Raw genomic sequence first — 16,775 nt, 5'->3', positions numbered from 1 at the left:
TTCGTTTTTATATTTCTCAAAGTTAAAATCGTTAAATATTCGATTCTTGTTTTGTTTGTTGTTCATCGTTGAAATCATTTTTCTAGTTTGTTCATGTTCATGTGCTTTGTTAAAATTAATTTTCAGATTTCAAAATAGAAGTTTAATTAGTTGTTTTCATGTTTATTTCATGTTTGTATTATTGTTTAAGTGAATATTTGTTAGTTTAATATTAGTTAGATACAAATTGAAGTTTAATTAATTGTTTCTTCAATTTGTTTAATGTATTTTATGTATTTTCCGGAAATTGTTAATATTGTTAAGTTCAAGTTTAAATTCATAATTGTTTCTTCTTAGGTTTTGTTTTGTCATTTGCCTAAAAGAATTTAGTTGTAATAAAGGAAGTATGTTGGTTTTAATCATTTGAATCCGTCGTTTTTATTTTTAGATTTAATTCATGTTCATATTATGTTTGTTGATCTTGAATCCGAAATTTGTATAGTTTGATTTCTTGTTTATCATTTATGATTATCTCTTGAATTTGTCTCATAATCTTGTTTAAGTTTGATATAGGAATTGTTGGTTGTAATGTTGTTATGGTTGATTTTAAGTTCAATATTATTGAATTTAGAAATCTAAATATACTTGTTTGATTGTTGTTGTTGTTTAAATCCGAAAATAGGTTTGTTGTTGCTAAAAATATTGTTCAATCAAATTTTAGTTGTTCTTGGTTGTTCAATTTGTGTTCATATGATTTGTGGTTGAAATCATGTTCATGTGATTTGTTATTGAAATGTTGAAGAAATCATGTTCATGAAATTTGTTGTTTGAACATTGTTAGAAATTAATCATATTGCCTATATTTTGGTTAAGTTTGATTAATTGATGTGTTATAGCTGATGGGTAGTTTGGTAATTTGTAGTACGTTCAGGGGTAGTTTGGTAATTTTCAGTAAGGTCGGAGGGGTAGTTTAGGAATTGTACATTTTGTAATTGTTTATATGAAGCATGAGAGACAAAATAAAATGGGGTGAGTTGTGATATAGTTGTTTAACATAAAGGGGGGACAAGACAAAATTTAGTGGGGGGAATCTTGTATTATTTTAAGTGAAGCATGGGGGACAAAATATAATGGGGTGGTGTGATATGTTTATTTAATGTAATGGGGATGAGTGGGAAAATAATGGGTTGGGTAGAGAAAAAGTATTGATTTTAATTAATTAAAAGATTTATGGGATGAGTTATATATAAGAAGTCTTGAAATCAGATTTAAAAGGAAGAGAGATAGATAGAAAAACATACACAGACAAAAAAAAAACGGGAGAGAGAAACAAATCTGAAAATAAGAGAGAGAAAAGGGCTAAACATTTAAGAGATAGAAAATTCCGAAAAATATTTAAGCTTTCAAATAAAAAAAAACTAAAAAAAATATTCTGCTTTCTTTTGTTGTTTGAAATCAGAATTAATTGTTGTTTCATAAAAGCTGGAAGCTTTTGTTTTTTTTGGATTACTACTCCACCGGTCTGTTACTGAGTTGTTACTGTCGCTGGGCTATTGTTGCTGTGTTGTACTGATTTTACTGCTGCTGCTGATTCTCATATTCATTTTCTTTTGCTTCCAATATTAGGTACACAACTGAAAAGTTGTTTATTGTAATCCGAAATATGAAGCGTGAATACATATGAAGAATGAAAATTTGAAGTTTTAATTTCGTTTTTTCTTTGTTCCTTTTGTTGATTGTATTTAAGCTATTTCATGAATTACTAAATAATAACTGGAATAAGAAAATAATATCATAAGTTAGTCTGTAATAAATCAGTTCGGCAAAATAGGTTAATTCACTAGTTATGAAGGCTTCAAGATTATAGGTTGATCATGAACAAGTAGCTAAATTTAGCTAAGACACGAATTTAAATTAAACATCGTAAATTAGGCATTAAGGCATGACTTGAGCTTAAGCAAGATTAAAAGAACGTTTAAGTCTAATAAACTTTCTAATAAGCTTTAGTAATTATGGTTAAATTTAGTTTCAAATGATTGTGAATAATTAATCTCAATAATATTTTTTTAAAAAAATAACAATGCTGAGTTTTAATCTAGCTATATTTGTTTATTTTGAATATTAGTTGTTGAATTTTTATTTTATTTATAATTTCGAAATTAAGAGTAAAATTCCTTTTTCATCAATATTTGTATTAATCAAGCAATTAGCATGTCATGTCTTCTTAAAATAATAAAAAGCTAGTAATTAATTAGGATTTTCTTTCTTTATTTTAGAGACTAATTTTTATAGAAAAATGTAGTCGTTTTAAGATTTGTCCATTTAAAATAAATGAGATGAGCCTCGCTTAATGAAATGTATAGATTGCGGGGCCCTCAATAAATGTACATTTAATCGCTTAGAATTAGGGAGGAGCCGTTTTAGCAAATTTCACGGCCCTACCCAAAATAATGATACGCTAGTCGCTCTAGGCGCGTATTTAATAATGTTATTTTCTTAAATACGGGTGTGCATTTATGTAACCCAAATCTAAATCTCAACGGAGTCGAAATGTGTCGATAATCACGGGTGCATTGATTGCGACGTGATTTGAAATACGTTTTCACAATGTTGCAATTCTTCGTAAAATAATAACAATAAATAATAATAATAATAATAATAAAAGCGGCTAATAATAACAATAAATAATAATAATAATAATAAAAGCGGCTAAGGGATAAATTTGCACATAAGTTTATAATACGTATTATATCAGATAATCAAGCCAAATATAACAGTTGAGCGACCGTGCTAGAACCACGGAACTCGGGAATGCCTAACACCTTCTCCCGGGTTAACAGAATTCCTTATCCGGATTTCTAGTTCGCGGACTGTAATACAGAGTCATTCTTTTCCTCGATTCGGGATTAAACTGGTGACTTGGGACACCCTAAATCTCCCAAGTGGCGACTCTAAAATAAATAAACAAATCCCGTTTCGACTGTCCTTTAATTGGAAAAAACCCCTGTACCCCCGCGAGGGCGGAAAAAGGAGGTGTGGCAGCTGCTCCTCCCTTAACCAGATATCTCAAGTTCGAGTCTTGTGTATAAAAAAATCCTTGGTAGGGAGCGCTACCTCCCAAATGGGGCCCTACCCGACGCGAATCCGGATATAATCGGGCTCCAATAAGGGTATCAGATACCGGGTGAGAAACCAAAAAAAATGCCATATAAATTAAAATCTATCCCCGCTTTATGGGAACATACTGAGTATGTTGTTGCTGTATAAATTAGAATTTATAGACACATTTACAATGTGAATTAAAAATTCTATTTCTTATTGTTTCTTAATGCAATTTACATATTTAGAAATTATAGAAAATTTATAATAAATTACAATTTTTATATTTTTCTAACAATGGTATTCTGGCCTACTTGCATACACGTCGAGTTTTTACAAGTCATATTAATATCATTTTAAATAGTCCCTTGTGGTCCAGCCTTTCCCGAACCTCGCGCATAGCGGGAGCTTAGTGCACCGAGCTGCCTTTTTAGTTTATATAATTTCAATCTTTTGCAACCAAACAAATATTCTTATCTTTCATTATAAGTCCAGCCGTTGCGTCTAGAGGGGAATACAGGATGTGTATTCATTATCTTCGTAATAGATTACAGGTTGTGTTTTTGTTTTAAGTACTTCGTTACATCGTAGGGTGGAAATGGTGCAACTAATTGCAACTTAAGTCTTTTGAGAATCCAATTGAACCTTGAAATGAATAAGCCGTGAGTATAAACAAATCAATTTTCATTGTATTTTGACCATTAACTGTTCTATTTGTTTATTATCCTGAATTAAAAAACTGTTCTATTTGTTTATTATCCTGAATTAAAATGACAATCTTTTCTTGTGTTTGGCGCCCCCCCTCTCCCCCGCCCTTCCCTTTTTTTTTCTTTTTTTTTTTGTTGGACAGAGCTAGAGTTTCATCTACGAGTTCGTCTTGACCAATGATATACATAAACTTCTCAGAGACAAATACACCAACAAAAACAACATTTGTAAAAACAAATACAGCAATAAAAACAACATTTGTAAAACACAAATACACCAACAAAAACAACATTTGTAAAAAGAATGGCATACATATAATTTCTTGGTAATAAAACAGGAAAAAGAATGAATTGTTACAATATGAATCAGGAAAAAAGAGTATAATAGTACATCTTTTGCACAAAGTATACCAGCGGACTCAACTCAACAACAATAATAACAAACTCAGTATATTCCCACAAATGGGAATCCCAACGAACTCAATTCACTTGTTAGATTTGAGGCTTAAAACATTCTCCTGGAATCTGTCCATTGAATCGCGTCTTATCTTTACAATAATCATAGATCATGTAATTGTTCCTTACCCAATTCATTTGCCCTTGCTTAGCATAGCTCAATTGACTATACTCATAAGAAGTATACCAATTATTTGGAGTTGGAGCAGCACATTGGCGAATGCTACCTGGTCCATACCAGGGACAAGCTCGCGGCGCGAAATTTCTGTACTTGGCTATAAATGGAGCATTGGTCCAGTCAATCTTGTCAAGGCCGCCTCTGGTTGCCCAGTTATCGGCGTTCCAAAGGCTAGAGTAAACCTTCATTCCTTGTGCGTTCGGATAGAGAATTCCCTGGCTCTGATAATTCTTGTATACTCTGATTGGTATACCGTCAACGTACCATCTGTAACATGAATGGTTAAACAATGAATCAAGAACTGCCTGGCTACTAATCTGTAGACAGCGGCAAATCCAGGATTTAAACTTGATAAGTTTAACTTTTAAGGTTCTTAGCACTGAACCTATTGTCAGAATCTATATTTGTTGAATGGTTAAACAATGAGTCAAGAACTACCTGGCTACTAATCTGTAGACAGCGGCAAATCCATGATTTAAACTTGATGGGTTCAACTTTTAAGGTTCTTGGTGCCGAACTTATTGTCAGAATATGATATTTGTTGAAATTTTAGTACTAAACTTTTACGAAGATATCTATATTCTGTATCGAATATGTACTGAATCCATGGTAGACATGCTACATCCATGTCTGCGTGGAAGCTAAGGCACTTAGGAATTTTGAGAAAATTGGGTGTTTTGTGTTTTTAGTGTTAGACAAGGGCAGATTTAGGCCCAAATTGCGGTACACGTGGACCCGTGGACTTTTCGTCAAACTTGATATTTTATGTATTATATATTTCCTAGAACTGATCTATTATTATCTGTTGGCTCCAATTTTCCAAAAATGTTAAATGATGCATTTGGTCAAATGCTGAGTTATTTACCCAAAGGAAGAGAGATCAATTCACACTAAATATACTTCTTTTCTTATCCTAATGGTGTACTCATGTTCTTAAAATCCTAAATCCGCCCCTGGACTATTAGGAAAATTTATGGAATAGAACGACTTACACAACTGCACTGGGGTTCCAATGAATGGTATAGTTATGGTAATCAGCAGTTGGATCAAACCACGGATAGAATTGTTGTTCCCTGCCTCCTGCACCTTGAGTAAAAATATTTGTGTGTATAATATATGGTTGCCCTGATACATTTCCCAAAAACTCGAAGTCGATCTCGTCGTGCTTGTCACCAGTAGATGACAACTGTGGAAAAATAAACAGAAATCAGACACTTCTCATGGTATCTATTTGAAAAAATTATAAACAGAATTAAGCAGGAAAAAGGCTTTGATCATTTGTTATAGTGTTGTCTATTGAGTATTTAAGCTAACACTTACATAGTATGCTGTGACTGTTCCAGCAGAATTTCCAGGTACTAATTTTATTTGCATTTCTATGCTTCCAAAAAGAAATGCTCCTTTTGATTGTACACCCGAACCTGAAAATGTAAACCAAAGTAGCATTTTTTTTTGAGTGACATAATCCAATAAGGCAAAAATCAATGTGGGGTGGGGGGGGGAGGGGTTGGAATGGGATCTTGATTATGCTATATTTAGGCAGAAGTTGGAAAACTTTCTAGTCAATCTGTGAATTCTGTTTTTACTTCCTAGTTTTTGATTAGATTAAACTTTTGCTGAGCCTTATTTTGACAAACCATTTATCATGAAAAGTTTAACTTCTATACTCTAACAGGGTAAAATATTTACAGGTAATTTCATAATGAGTGAAACAATTAGTAGTAATATGAAAATAAGAGAGGTAATTTGTTATAGCGAGTTAAATTACATTGATAGGGTAAAAAATAAACATTAGGTGCATTTTGCTTTTTCAGGTAAAGTTTTTCTTACGCCTAAATAGTGGCGCATTACCATAGTCGAAATTCGTCAAAGGGATAAAACAAAAATAAAGAATAGAAAAAGAGAAGTTTTTTTGCTTTATTCCCATCCAAATAGAGAACAAAGAAACCACTCAAAAAATGAAAGCCTGATAAAACTCCGAGGTCAGCTCAGTAAGTTTTGACGAATTCAATAAATATACCAATTCATCTGTCTATTTTATGTTAAAAGGAAGATAGTGTCACTATATATAAATTAAATGCTATTAGAAACTTTTGACATACGAAGCCCGATGTATAAAACATTTCGTATTCATGCAGGGTCCGGGAAGGGGCTGTATCCAAAAGGTATGATGCAGACAACCTACCCTAATGCAAGCATTAGTGGCTGCTTCCCTAGCTCGAACCCTTGACCTATAGGTCACACTGAGACAACTTTACAGTTGCGACATATGCGACAAGTTTAAACATACAAAAGAAAAGGTAAATGAAACTTTACCTGCGGATTGATCAAGGACAAGCTGAAGATCATTTCCTTGCATCCAAGAATGATGGGCACCCCAGTTAATATACATGTTATCTGAGAACATTCCATTGACTGAAACCAAATGAAATGCAATTGCCAAAATGAACAAATTAGACAAAGAAAGAAGTCGAGAGCTGGCCATAATTTTGAACATGGAACTGTAATAGATTTCTTGCTTCTCTTAATTCTGCAAATTAAACCTGGAAATTAATTGTGTGTTTTTCTTCTTAGGAATATGACCATGTTTTTATACATGTCATAATCAAATTAAATAATACCATTATGAGAAAAACCCTATAGAGAATGTAGATGATCTGACCACGTCTTGATTTCCATATCCTTAGTTATAGCCTATAGGTTTACAGATCAGCTTGGATTTGCAGCACATATTTTGCTTCCAATAATTAAGGAGAAATTAGGTGGAGGGGCATAAAAGTATTTAAATATCGTACTTAATATTTCATTTGTTTTAATTTATACGTCATACTTTCATTTTTATTCTGTTCAAAAATGACCGTCATATTTTATTATTTAGAAATAATTTAATTTAATTTTTTTTATTTTGCCCTAATGAGGTGATTTACAATTACATAAATATTTATAACTTGTTTTAAACCATAAGTTTTAAAAGTTATTTTCTCTTTCTTAAATGTTGTGCACCATGTAAATTGGGACAAACGGAATAATATTATTTTTTTGGTTTTTAGAAAGGTTGCCGTAATTCATGAGAAAAAAATTGGCATTAAATGAAGGAATATAGCAGCTAGAATATATCTATATATTCTTTACATGAAAATATATTTGGAGAATATAATTGGAGTAATTGTTAGAAGAATATGAAAAGATTGCAAAACAGAAGTAGTAGCCTACAGCTAGGACGCGGCTTGGAGTTACAAAATGACGTGCATCACACTAATGAAAAGGCTCGACTTGGCCAGATGTACGTAGCAAGTTAACAACTAAACCATAGGGTCTTTCGTTTTACGTTCGGTTATTAAATTCAAATTCGCGCCAAAAACTCATAATAGAAATAAAACATTCTCTAATAATCGAAGGTGATTTTTCTTTTCCATGTTCAAATAAGAAATATTAACTAATAAAGTCTTTTTTCCATGTATATATAAATTTAAAAAGAGCAGTCTGATGCACAAGACATTTCGCCTTCACACAGGATTCGGAAAGTGTCGCACCTTAAGGGATAATGTGGACAACCTACTCTAATGTAAGCATTATTGGCTACTTCCACGGATCGAACCCGTGACCTATAGGTCATCACACGAAAATTTTACTGTTGTTTCAAGGCTCCTCTTATATACAAATCACGCAGGGTCCAGGGAAAGGCCACATCCCAAGGGGTATGAATTAGATAGTCTGCCCTAATGCAAGCATTAGTAGCTGCTTCCACGGCTCGAAACCGTGACCTATAGGTCACACAAAAACAAATTTAACGTTGCTCCAATGCTCCCCTTATATACAAATCTAAATTAATTTATTTCTTGCTGATCAATGATCATTTGTCACAAATTGAAGAGCTTTAGGTTAACTTATTATTAAATTTTCTTTTCTTGACTTAATACTTCGTGTGAAAGTGTTTTATTTTATAGAATTTGACGTTTGTTTTACAGCTGGGACGCGGCTTGGAGTTATAAAATGACGTGCATCAGACTAATGAAAAGGCTCGACTTAGCAAGTTATCAACTAAAATAACTTTTGTAAAAATTGCACGAGGCGCCCTATTTGGTCGTTCTCATTTAACCTATACCCATTTTTTTAAATTCTTTTTTAATTTGTATCCACTTTTTAAATAAATTCAGCCCATTTTCTCCTCCTCTTTCTCCTCCTTCGTTTTCTTCTTCTTTTTCTTCTTTCGGTTACAATATATCTCCAACCCGTTTTCCAAATGCATTTATATCAGTTCTTTGAAGTTTTTTTAAAAATATTATTTAGCATAAAGATGAGACTTGAACATTAATTGTAATTGTAATAAATAGGACCATGAATGAATTGAGGGATCCTGTGATCGTAATTGTTTCCATTGTATTTTCCTGAAACAGTTACCCTGTTGCTACTGAGTTGCAGGTAGCTGAAATTCTAACGGAGTCTTTGACGCTTAATGAAACTCCAATACCAACAAAAGTTGCCCGGCTTATGCTTGTCTCAGATATTCTCCACAATAGTAGTGCTCATGTTGATGAGTACGTTATTAGTTTTTTTAGGAAATGAGTAATAGCTTATACAGTGCTGACGTTTTTACAATTGAACTAAATAACTTCAGCTCTAGAGCTGAAGTTCGACAGTTGTAAAACAAAACTGCTAGTTACAAAAATAAAAACTTCAGCTCTAGAGCTGAAGTTCGCCAGTTACAAAACAAAAACTTCAGCTCTAGAGTTAAACTTTAGGCCCGTCTACTAGAAAGGCTGAAGTTTTGCGTGATTGCCTTTGCTACTTCAGCCCCATATGCTAAAGTTATGCGAAAAAGCGGGTACGCTTGCAATTTTTTTTGCAAAGCGGACATAAGTTAAAACGTGACACAAAAAGCGGGTATAGATGTAAATCCCTCTTCTTTTGGTTTCTCATTCGATGATTAAATTCAAATTTACGCTCGAAATTTTATGTTAGAACTTAAGAGTAAACACACCCTAATAAAAGTGACTTTGTACTTGCAAAGGCGGCATATACATATACGTGACCTAAAGTCAAAATTTAATGTGAGGCCTAATTTTTCCAAAAAAAAAAAAGATTATAATATATTTTTATTTAAAGTCTATTTTTCTAACTTTTTGAGATGCAAAATTATTAACAATTTTCTTATAATCGTTTTCTCTTAATAATTCATTTTCAATTAATAATTTGGCCACACATTAAATTTTTGTTAAGGTATTATTGGTCTTGGACAATATAAGCATTTGGAAAAGAATCAAAGTCTTTTTACTTAATTCAATATATATATTGGAGTATATTAACAGTTTTAATTCATCAAATTTAGATGTTAGAAAAATTATCCACGCTACCTATTTATAAGTAAGTCAAAGGATTACTTTATTTAAATATCTAAAAAATATCCTTCTTTCTATATGAAAAGTCTACATTTATATTAAAAGTACTAAATATTACTTCCACCAGTCCAAAATAAGTGATTTTTTGGCTATTTTTTTGTAGTCCAAAATAAGTGATTTTTCCAGATTTCAAGAATGAATGAATTAATTTTTTTCCTACATTGTCCTTGGAGTAAATAGTGTTGGAATATGTGTTAGGAGTGTTTATGTGAGATAAAAGGTTAATATGGTCAATTCTATTGCTAATTAATGCTAAAAGATGAATTTCTTAATCTGTATGAAAACATCCAAAAAATCACTTATTTTGAACCGGAAGGAGTATTATTTTAAAGTACCTATAAATCGGTTATTTTTGAAAAATGGGCACCCCAAATTTGGGGGGCTTTAAGGCACAAGCCTTAGTAGGTAGAACATTAGAGCCGGTCTTGTATGCACGGGGCTCAAAGAAGATTTCTCTTTTCCATGTTCAAATAAGAAATATTATAAACTAAATTCTATTTCCCCCCCACCCCACCCCACCCCACCCCACCCACCCATATAGAAAGCATATTATATACACCATCTAATTAATCTAATTCTTGTTGATTAATAATCATTTGTCACAAACTGAAGAAAGTTAGGTTAACTTATTTCTTCAATTTTCTTTTCTTGACTATGAATACTTTGTATGAAAGTGTTTTATTTTACGTTAATTTGATTTTTTTTCTCTTCATATTTATAGGATAATATTTGATGACACTATATTTACTCAAAATATAAAATAAGCCAATAAACATCATAAATTCTTTACAAAATTGGAGCCTCATATCAAGAAGTACAATGGTTGGCTTAAATTGTTACAAAATAAAAAGTATTGTTAAGTTGATTAATTATTTGAAGTGTCCAAATAAATTAAAAAGTGTAACTAGTGCTCCAAAATCGTCATAGCGTTGTTTTGCAACATTGCAAAAATACTTTAGCGTATATAAGAAGTCTTAAAATTTAGATTATCAGAGTCTCCTTGCTATAATTTGCTTTCCACTGTTTGTTTTTTTAAAAATATATAGTTATGGATGACTAATGGTAGATGGGATCTTTACGCGAATAGTGATTGATTTACTATTTATTTTTTCTAGTTGTTATACATAATTATACACTGATAATACAAGGCGATACATATATTATATATGAAATATACATATATTATACATTTGCCTGCTATTTTTAATTTAAGTGATTAGGTGAATGACAATTTAGGCTAGTTCTTCATAGTAGATGATGATCCTTTCACAAAATATGGACCTTGAGATGGAGCTTAATACAAACATTCAAATTTTATTAGAAAAGAATGAGATACATAACTCAGATCAACTCAGCAAGATCTTCTTGCGGAAAACAACCAAAAAGAAAGAATTGATAACAAAAAATAACAAACATGAGAAGCAAAATAAGAAAATGGAAAAAGTGCAGCTTTCACTTTGACGTCCTTCTCGATTCATGTGTCATCCTTGCGTATAGTCCATACTAATCTTTCCTGTATCGTTTCAATATTGACATCCTTCTAGTTTTGTGGCAATGTACACTCAGTAGGCATAACTCCCTTAAATCGTGTAGTATCTTTGCAATAATCATAAATCATGTATTTGCTCCTAATTGAGTTCATTTGATCCACTTTAGGAGCACTCAATTTACTGTATAAAGGAAAATTCCACCAATTGGATTTAGTAGGAATAGCACATTGAACAATACTCAATGGTCCATTCCAATAACAAGCTCTTGGCCTAAACTTACGATATGTTGCAATAAATGGTGCATTTGTCCAATCAATTTTATCACGTCCACCTCTTGTTGCCCATTCATCTGCATTCCAAAGGCTAGAGTATATTCTCATTCCTTGTTGGTTTGGAAATGGAATTCCTTTGAGTTGATAATTTCTAAATACCCTAATTGGAATACCATCAATATACCATCTGAAAAAATAAGTAGTGACACATCAAATTTCAAGATTATCTAGCTCTTTATATATATATATATATATATATATATATATATACTCTTGGACGTCTGTTTGATAATGATATATATAGCAAACAAGATAGTCGAAAAAAATAGACTTACACGACTGCATTAGGATTCCAATGAATGGTGTAGTTGTGAAAATCTGCAGTTGGATCAAACCAAGGATAGAATTGCTGCTCCTTGTTTCCAACACCTTGGGTGTAAATGTTTGTGTGGATAATGTAAGGTTGTCCTGATACATTTCCTAAAAACTCGAAATCAATCTCATCATGTTTGGTGCCAGTAGAAGATAGCTGCACGAATCAATAAACAAACAATGTCTTATTATACACTAGTAGTTTAAATAGTTTAAAACTCCTAATTTTTTGTACAACTGGTTGAGTAATCTAACAACTTTTATATGTAGTAAGTTGAATTCCAAAAAGGTTTATTAAGAAAAATTCAAACTTAAATATTGTACAATTGTACTTACATAGTATGTTGTAACAGTTCCAGCGGAGTTGTTAGGTACCAACTTGATAAGCATTTCAAAGCTACCAAAGAGAAATGTTCTCTTTGATTGCGCACCAGAACCTGAAGTTAAAACCAAATTAGTCAGTAATATTGTCAACCCGAAGATTCAAAATTTAGTTATCTTCTGCTCGATCAAACATAAGTTGTCATTGTTTGTAACCCCTTTTTCACTTAGTTATTTGGGCAGACACTCGCCACGAGCCAGAGGTGGATTTAGAGCAGGTTCTGTGATTTCAACTAAAGCGACCATTTTTTTCCATGATGCAAACTATATATGAATACATATGTAAAAATAATTTGAAATTCTTTTCAATATATCCACATATATAGTAAGATCACACGTATACTTAACCGGCAGACTCTAAATTCTGGATTCCCCTACAGCTCGAGCAGTCACAAGGGAAGGCTACACAAGTAATTAAGTATTTTTTTGCACATATCATACATATGAAAAGAAAACTAAACTTGCCTGCAGATTTATCAAGGACAAGTTGAAGATCATCCCCAAGCATTTGACAATGATGAGCACCCCAATTGATATACATGCTACTTGAGATCTTTGCATTGACTATAGCACAATGAAATGCAAATGTTGCAATGATCAAAACCAAGGAATTAAAAGCTATGAATTTGGCCATCTTTATAAATTTGTGAGTAACTTGAAATGGCACGTTTTGCTCTTAGGCTGTGTAGGCTTTATATAGCTGAAAATTAAGACCCTTTCTATTTATATATTTTGCTGTCCACGTCTGAAATTGACATTCTAAGAGTTGAGTAGGTTATGGTTTTTATTGTTCAAAATAGGCACTTGGCAATTATTAAGAAATCTGGTTGCATGTATGTTGAATCAGCTGATGTATGGGCAAGAAAAAAAGAATGAAATATTAGTGAATATAATTGAAGTTACAGCCGGACATGAGTCTAAAAATAATTAGAACTTTTTGATAATTTAAAGACAGGGTAAGTAATATTTGTACTATCAATATATTATTTAATCAGTTATAATAAATTATTTACTGTATAACAGAGAGGATATTTAGAATATATTCTATAAATAATTAGTTTGAGAACTAATTGAGGTAAATATTGTTGGAAGATTATGAAAAGGTTGCAAAATAGAAGTAGCACGGCTGGGACACGGCTTGGGGTTAATATGAAATAACGTGCATGAGACTAATGGAAAGGCTCGACTTGGCCAGCTTCTACGGAGTTATCAACTAAACCATGGGTTTTCTTTCTCTTTTTCATTGCATAATTGCAGGAAAAATTAGCTACGAACTACCAATCTGTTAGTCTAGTTTGACTCGAATTTTTGTCACGTCAAGCTTCCTGACGTACTTATACGAGCTGGTATTTTGTGCACTACGGGGCGATGACTAGCCCTGCTCAACACCGTACACGCTTCTCTTGAGCACTTCATTTAGCGTAGCTAGAGCTTCATTTACGGGTTCCGTGATATTTAGTAACTTTTGTCCAAATTTTATATTTGTCTTAATATATTCATCGAATATGTGCAAATTATTAATTTATAATTGAATAACTTAGAAGAACTAGAATTTCAAATTCATAAGATTCAAATCCTGACTCCATGAAAAAATTATCTACACCTGAACACTCAGTATATATATATATATATATATATATATATATATATATCAATTTAAATTAATTAAATTCCAAATGATCGTTTGTCAAAATTTGAAGAGAGTTAAGATAATCGTTCCAGAAAATTTAAAGTGAGTTATTTTATTGAAGTTTGTTTTCTTCAATATTAGAATAATTTCAGCCGAACATTCTACTAGTGCATTTCCCTTTTTTTTTTTTTGGTAAACTGGATAATTATATATATAACAAAAATAGTTACACTACAGTTTGAGAGGCTAAACTCTCAACAGTTGCATTGTAATTGTTTTGCACTACATTGGGGTTACCCCTAATATTACATGCAAAAAGAGTTTCTACGATGTCTGCCCACATAATTTTGTTTACAAACACCGGAAGAACTGCCAAAACTTTTGTCCATCCAAACATTTTCTTTACTGCTCCTTCCTTTGCGAGGAGGTCCGCTGCCTAGTTCAGCTCTCTGAAATCATGTCCAAGTGTTGGATTCCCAATTGCTCCATCAATGATCTGCATTCAAAAATAATGGAGTTATAGTGGAGGTTTCCCTCATTTAATCTTATGACTTGTTCAGAATCAGTGCTAATTTGTAGAGGGGTGAAGTTGTGGTCAAGGACTATTTTTAGACCCTGCCAGAGGGCTTGAAGTTCTGCCTCTATACTGGTGGTATGTGGTATATCCTTTATGTATCCTACCACCCAGTCACCTCTGTTATTCCTGAAGACGCCCCTAGCTCCTCCTACACCTGTTTTTGGTCAAGCAACCCTATATGTGTTGAGTTTGTAGATGCCATTAAGTGGGGTTCCCATTGGATGTGTATTGCAATATTTTTTTCCTTGTTATTGTGGTGGACAACAACAAGGTAGTACTTTGTAGCTCTAGCAATGGTTTGGGAAACATCGGTGAAATTCCTCTTTTTGTCAAAGACATTATTATTCCTAGTGAGCTAGATGCTCCAAAAGCAGAAAGGCATTAGCGTTTTCCGGTCAATAGAAGAATTGAAATGCATGTTCTTGACCTTATTCCATGTTTGTTCCCAATTGATCAATGTAAACACAAGGTATGAATGTCAATCATGGTTTGTACACTCCTCTGTCAGTAAATGCTAGAAGGTTTTCACATTGATGCACTCAAAGAAAATGTAGTTAATGTCCTCCACTCTAGAGGTGCAAAAATAGCATACATGGCTTATATTTAAGATAATGCTATTTAGGTGCTTGGCAGTGGGAAACCTGTTGTGCTGCATCATCCATGTGAATATTTTTATTTTATTAGGGAATTTTAGAGCCCGTTTGGACATAAGAATTTTTTCACTTTTTTCGATTTTTTTTATTTTTTTTTCGAAACTAGTGTTTGGCCATAAAATTTTCAATTTTCACTTGAAGATGAATTTTGAAATTTTTCAAAAATTTAAAAAATTTCAAAAAACTGTTTTTCAAGATTTACACTCAGATCACTCACAAAACTTCAAAACAACCTAAAAAATTATATTCATGTCTAAATAAAACTCTAATTTTCAAATACCATTTTCACTTGAAAATAAATTTTACTTTTTTTGGAATTTTATAATTCTTATGTCCAAACGCCCACTTAGTTTCCAAATGCAGCCAAAGGAATCATCCTGCCCATTACTGGGGTTTAGCTCAGAGCTAATAAGATTGTAGGCTGACTTATAGTACTAAAAAGCCCATCACCATTGAGGTTCCAAATAAGTTTTTATCACTGTTGATAGAAGCAGGGATGAATGTGGAATGGATCACACTTGTAATATCCATGGGGAAAGGGTAATGAACAACACCAAGGTTCCATTTCCCATTATGAATGATGTAGCTTATCTTTAGGATCAAGTCAGAGTTATGCCAAGGTCCATGAATGATTGAGTTTAGGGGTTGTATATTGGGGATTCAGTTGTCAGCAATGAAGTTGACTCTATACTCTTTATGGACAACCCATCTGGATGCCTTAATACATACTTTCCATCCTTCTTGTATGCATTGCCAAGTCCTAGTCTTTGCTTTAATCCTAACCTGGCTTCCACTACAGTGCTTCCCCATTAAGACCTTAGCTCAGATTGTGTTAGTGTTTTGGTATAATCGCCAAGCTAGGCTGGTGAGACTGGCTTTGTTTTTCATCTGGGCTTACTGTAGACCAAGAACCCCCCCCCCCCCACGCGCGCATTCTTTGTCTTAGTCATAGTAACCCATTTGATCAGGTGCACTTCCTTTTTTCTGCAATGGTTCCCAATACAAAGTTCCTTTGGATTCTGTCAATCTGGTTAGTGATGTGTGAAGACAGATTTATATATTGCATCACATGGTTGTGGATGCTTCACATGCTTGCTTCTGCCAAGGTTTTACGACCAGTCATGTTTAGCAGCTTAGTATTCCATCCAGCCAACCTAGTGTTCATGCTATCATTAATAAATTGGAAGTCTCTATTGGTAGGCATTTTGTGAAAGATGGGGAACCCTAGATACTTACCAAACTTACAGCTTTTCCTAATTCCTAGCATAAAACTACAACTATTGCCCAGTCCTCCTTGCAATTAGCAGAGAAGATTACCTTAAATTGTTTAAAATTAACCTTTTGGCCTGAAGCACCGTTAAACTCTTCTAAGGTTGCCAATATAATATCACAATTTTTCTTATTAGATCTACCAAAGAGGGTGAGATTATCAGCAAAGAAAAGATGAGATATTTTGGGACCATTCTTGCTGATGCTAGTGGGGATCGAGTTCTTCCTGAGGAGTGCTTAGTGATAAGTAGGGATTTTACCACTTATTTGCTCTCTTTTACTTCCGTTTTAGCTCAAAAAGGCCTAAAGATAT

The 16,775-nt window shown here is 32.9% G+C and overlaps 2 protein-coding genes across 2 annotated transcripts; both read right to left on the bottom strand.

Annotated features, from left to right (window-relative positions):
- Window positions 1-4,070: 4,070 nt before the first annotated feature.
- On the bottom strand, window positions 4,071-7,054 carry LOC104233193 (probable xyloglucan endotransglucosylase/hydrolase protein 26). Its single transcript, XM_009786546.2, has 4 exons — window positions 6,736-7,054; window positions 5,740-5,840; window positions 5,412-5,605; window positions 4,071-4,686 (listed from the first exon to the last, which is right to left on the bottom strand). The coding sequence occupies exons 1-4, from the start codon at window positions 6,914-6,916 to the stop codon at window positions 4,278-4,280; spliced, it is 885 nt and encodes a 294-aa protein (XP_009784848.1). The 5' UTR covers window positions 6,917-7,054; the 3' UTR covers window positions 4,071-4,277.
- Window positions 7,055-11,124: 4,070 nt separating this feature from the next.
- On the bottom strand, window positions 11,125-12,976 carry LOC104233191 (probable xyloglucan endotransglucosylase/hydrolase protein 26). Its single transcript, XM_009786544.2, has 4 exons — window positions 12,799-12,976; window positions 12,289-12,389; window positions 11,916-12,109; window positions 11,125-11,767 (listed from the first exon to the last, which is right to left on the bottom strand). The coding sequence occupies exons 1-4, from the start codon at window positions 12,965-12,967 to the stop codon at window positions 11,359-11,361; spliced, it is 873 nt and encodes a 290-aa protein (XP_009784846.1). The 5' UTR covers window positions 12,968-12,976; the 3' UTR covers window positions 11,125-11,358.
- Between the last annotated feature and the right edge of the window lie 3,799 nt (window positions 12,977-16,775).

This window comes from Nicotiana sylvestris, chromosome 6 (genome assembly GCF_000393655.2).
Source record: "Nicotiana sylvestris chromosome 6, ASM39365v2, whole genome shotgun sequence".
NCBI classification, from domain to species: domain Eukaryota; kingdom Viridiplantae; phylum Streptophyta; class Magnoliopsida; order Solanales; family Solanaceae; genus Nicotiana; species Nicotiana sylvestris.
The sequence above is the reverse complement of the archived record's forward strand: the minus strand, read 5'-3'. Positions and strand labels throughout refer to the sequence as shown.

Coding starts and splice junctions, on each gene's coding strand:
- LOC104233193 (XM_009786546.2), bottom strand. CDS start 6,916: ATGTTCAAAATTATGGCCAGCTCTCGACTTCTTTCTTTGTCTAATTTG. Junction 5,606..5,739: donor GAACAGTCACAGCATACTAT/GTAAGTGTTAGC, acceptor ATTTTTCCACAG/TTGTCATCTACTGGTGACAA. Junction 4,687..5,411: donor TGGAACCCCAGTGCAGTTGT/GTAAGTCGTTCT, acceptor TTCATGTTACAG/ATGGTACGTTGACGGTATAC.
- LOC104233191 (XM_009786544.2), bottom strand. CDS start 12,967: ATGGCCAAATTCATAGCTTTTAATTCCTTGGTTTTGATCATTGCAACA. Junction 12,390..12,798: donor TGTCCTTGATAAATCTGCAG/GCAAGTTTAGTT, acceptor TTTTAACTTCAG/GTTCTGGTGCGCAATCAAAG. Junction 11,768..11,915: donor TGGAATCCTAATGCAGTCGT/GTAAGTCTATTT, acceptor TTATTTTTTCAG/ATGGTATATTGATGGTATTC.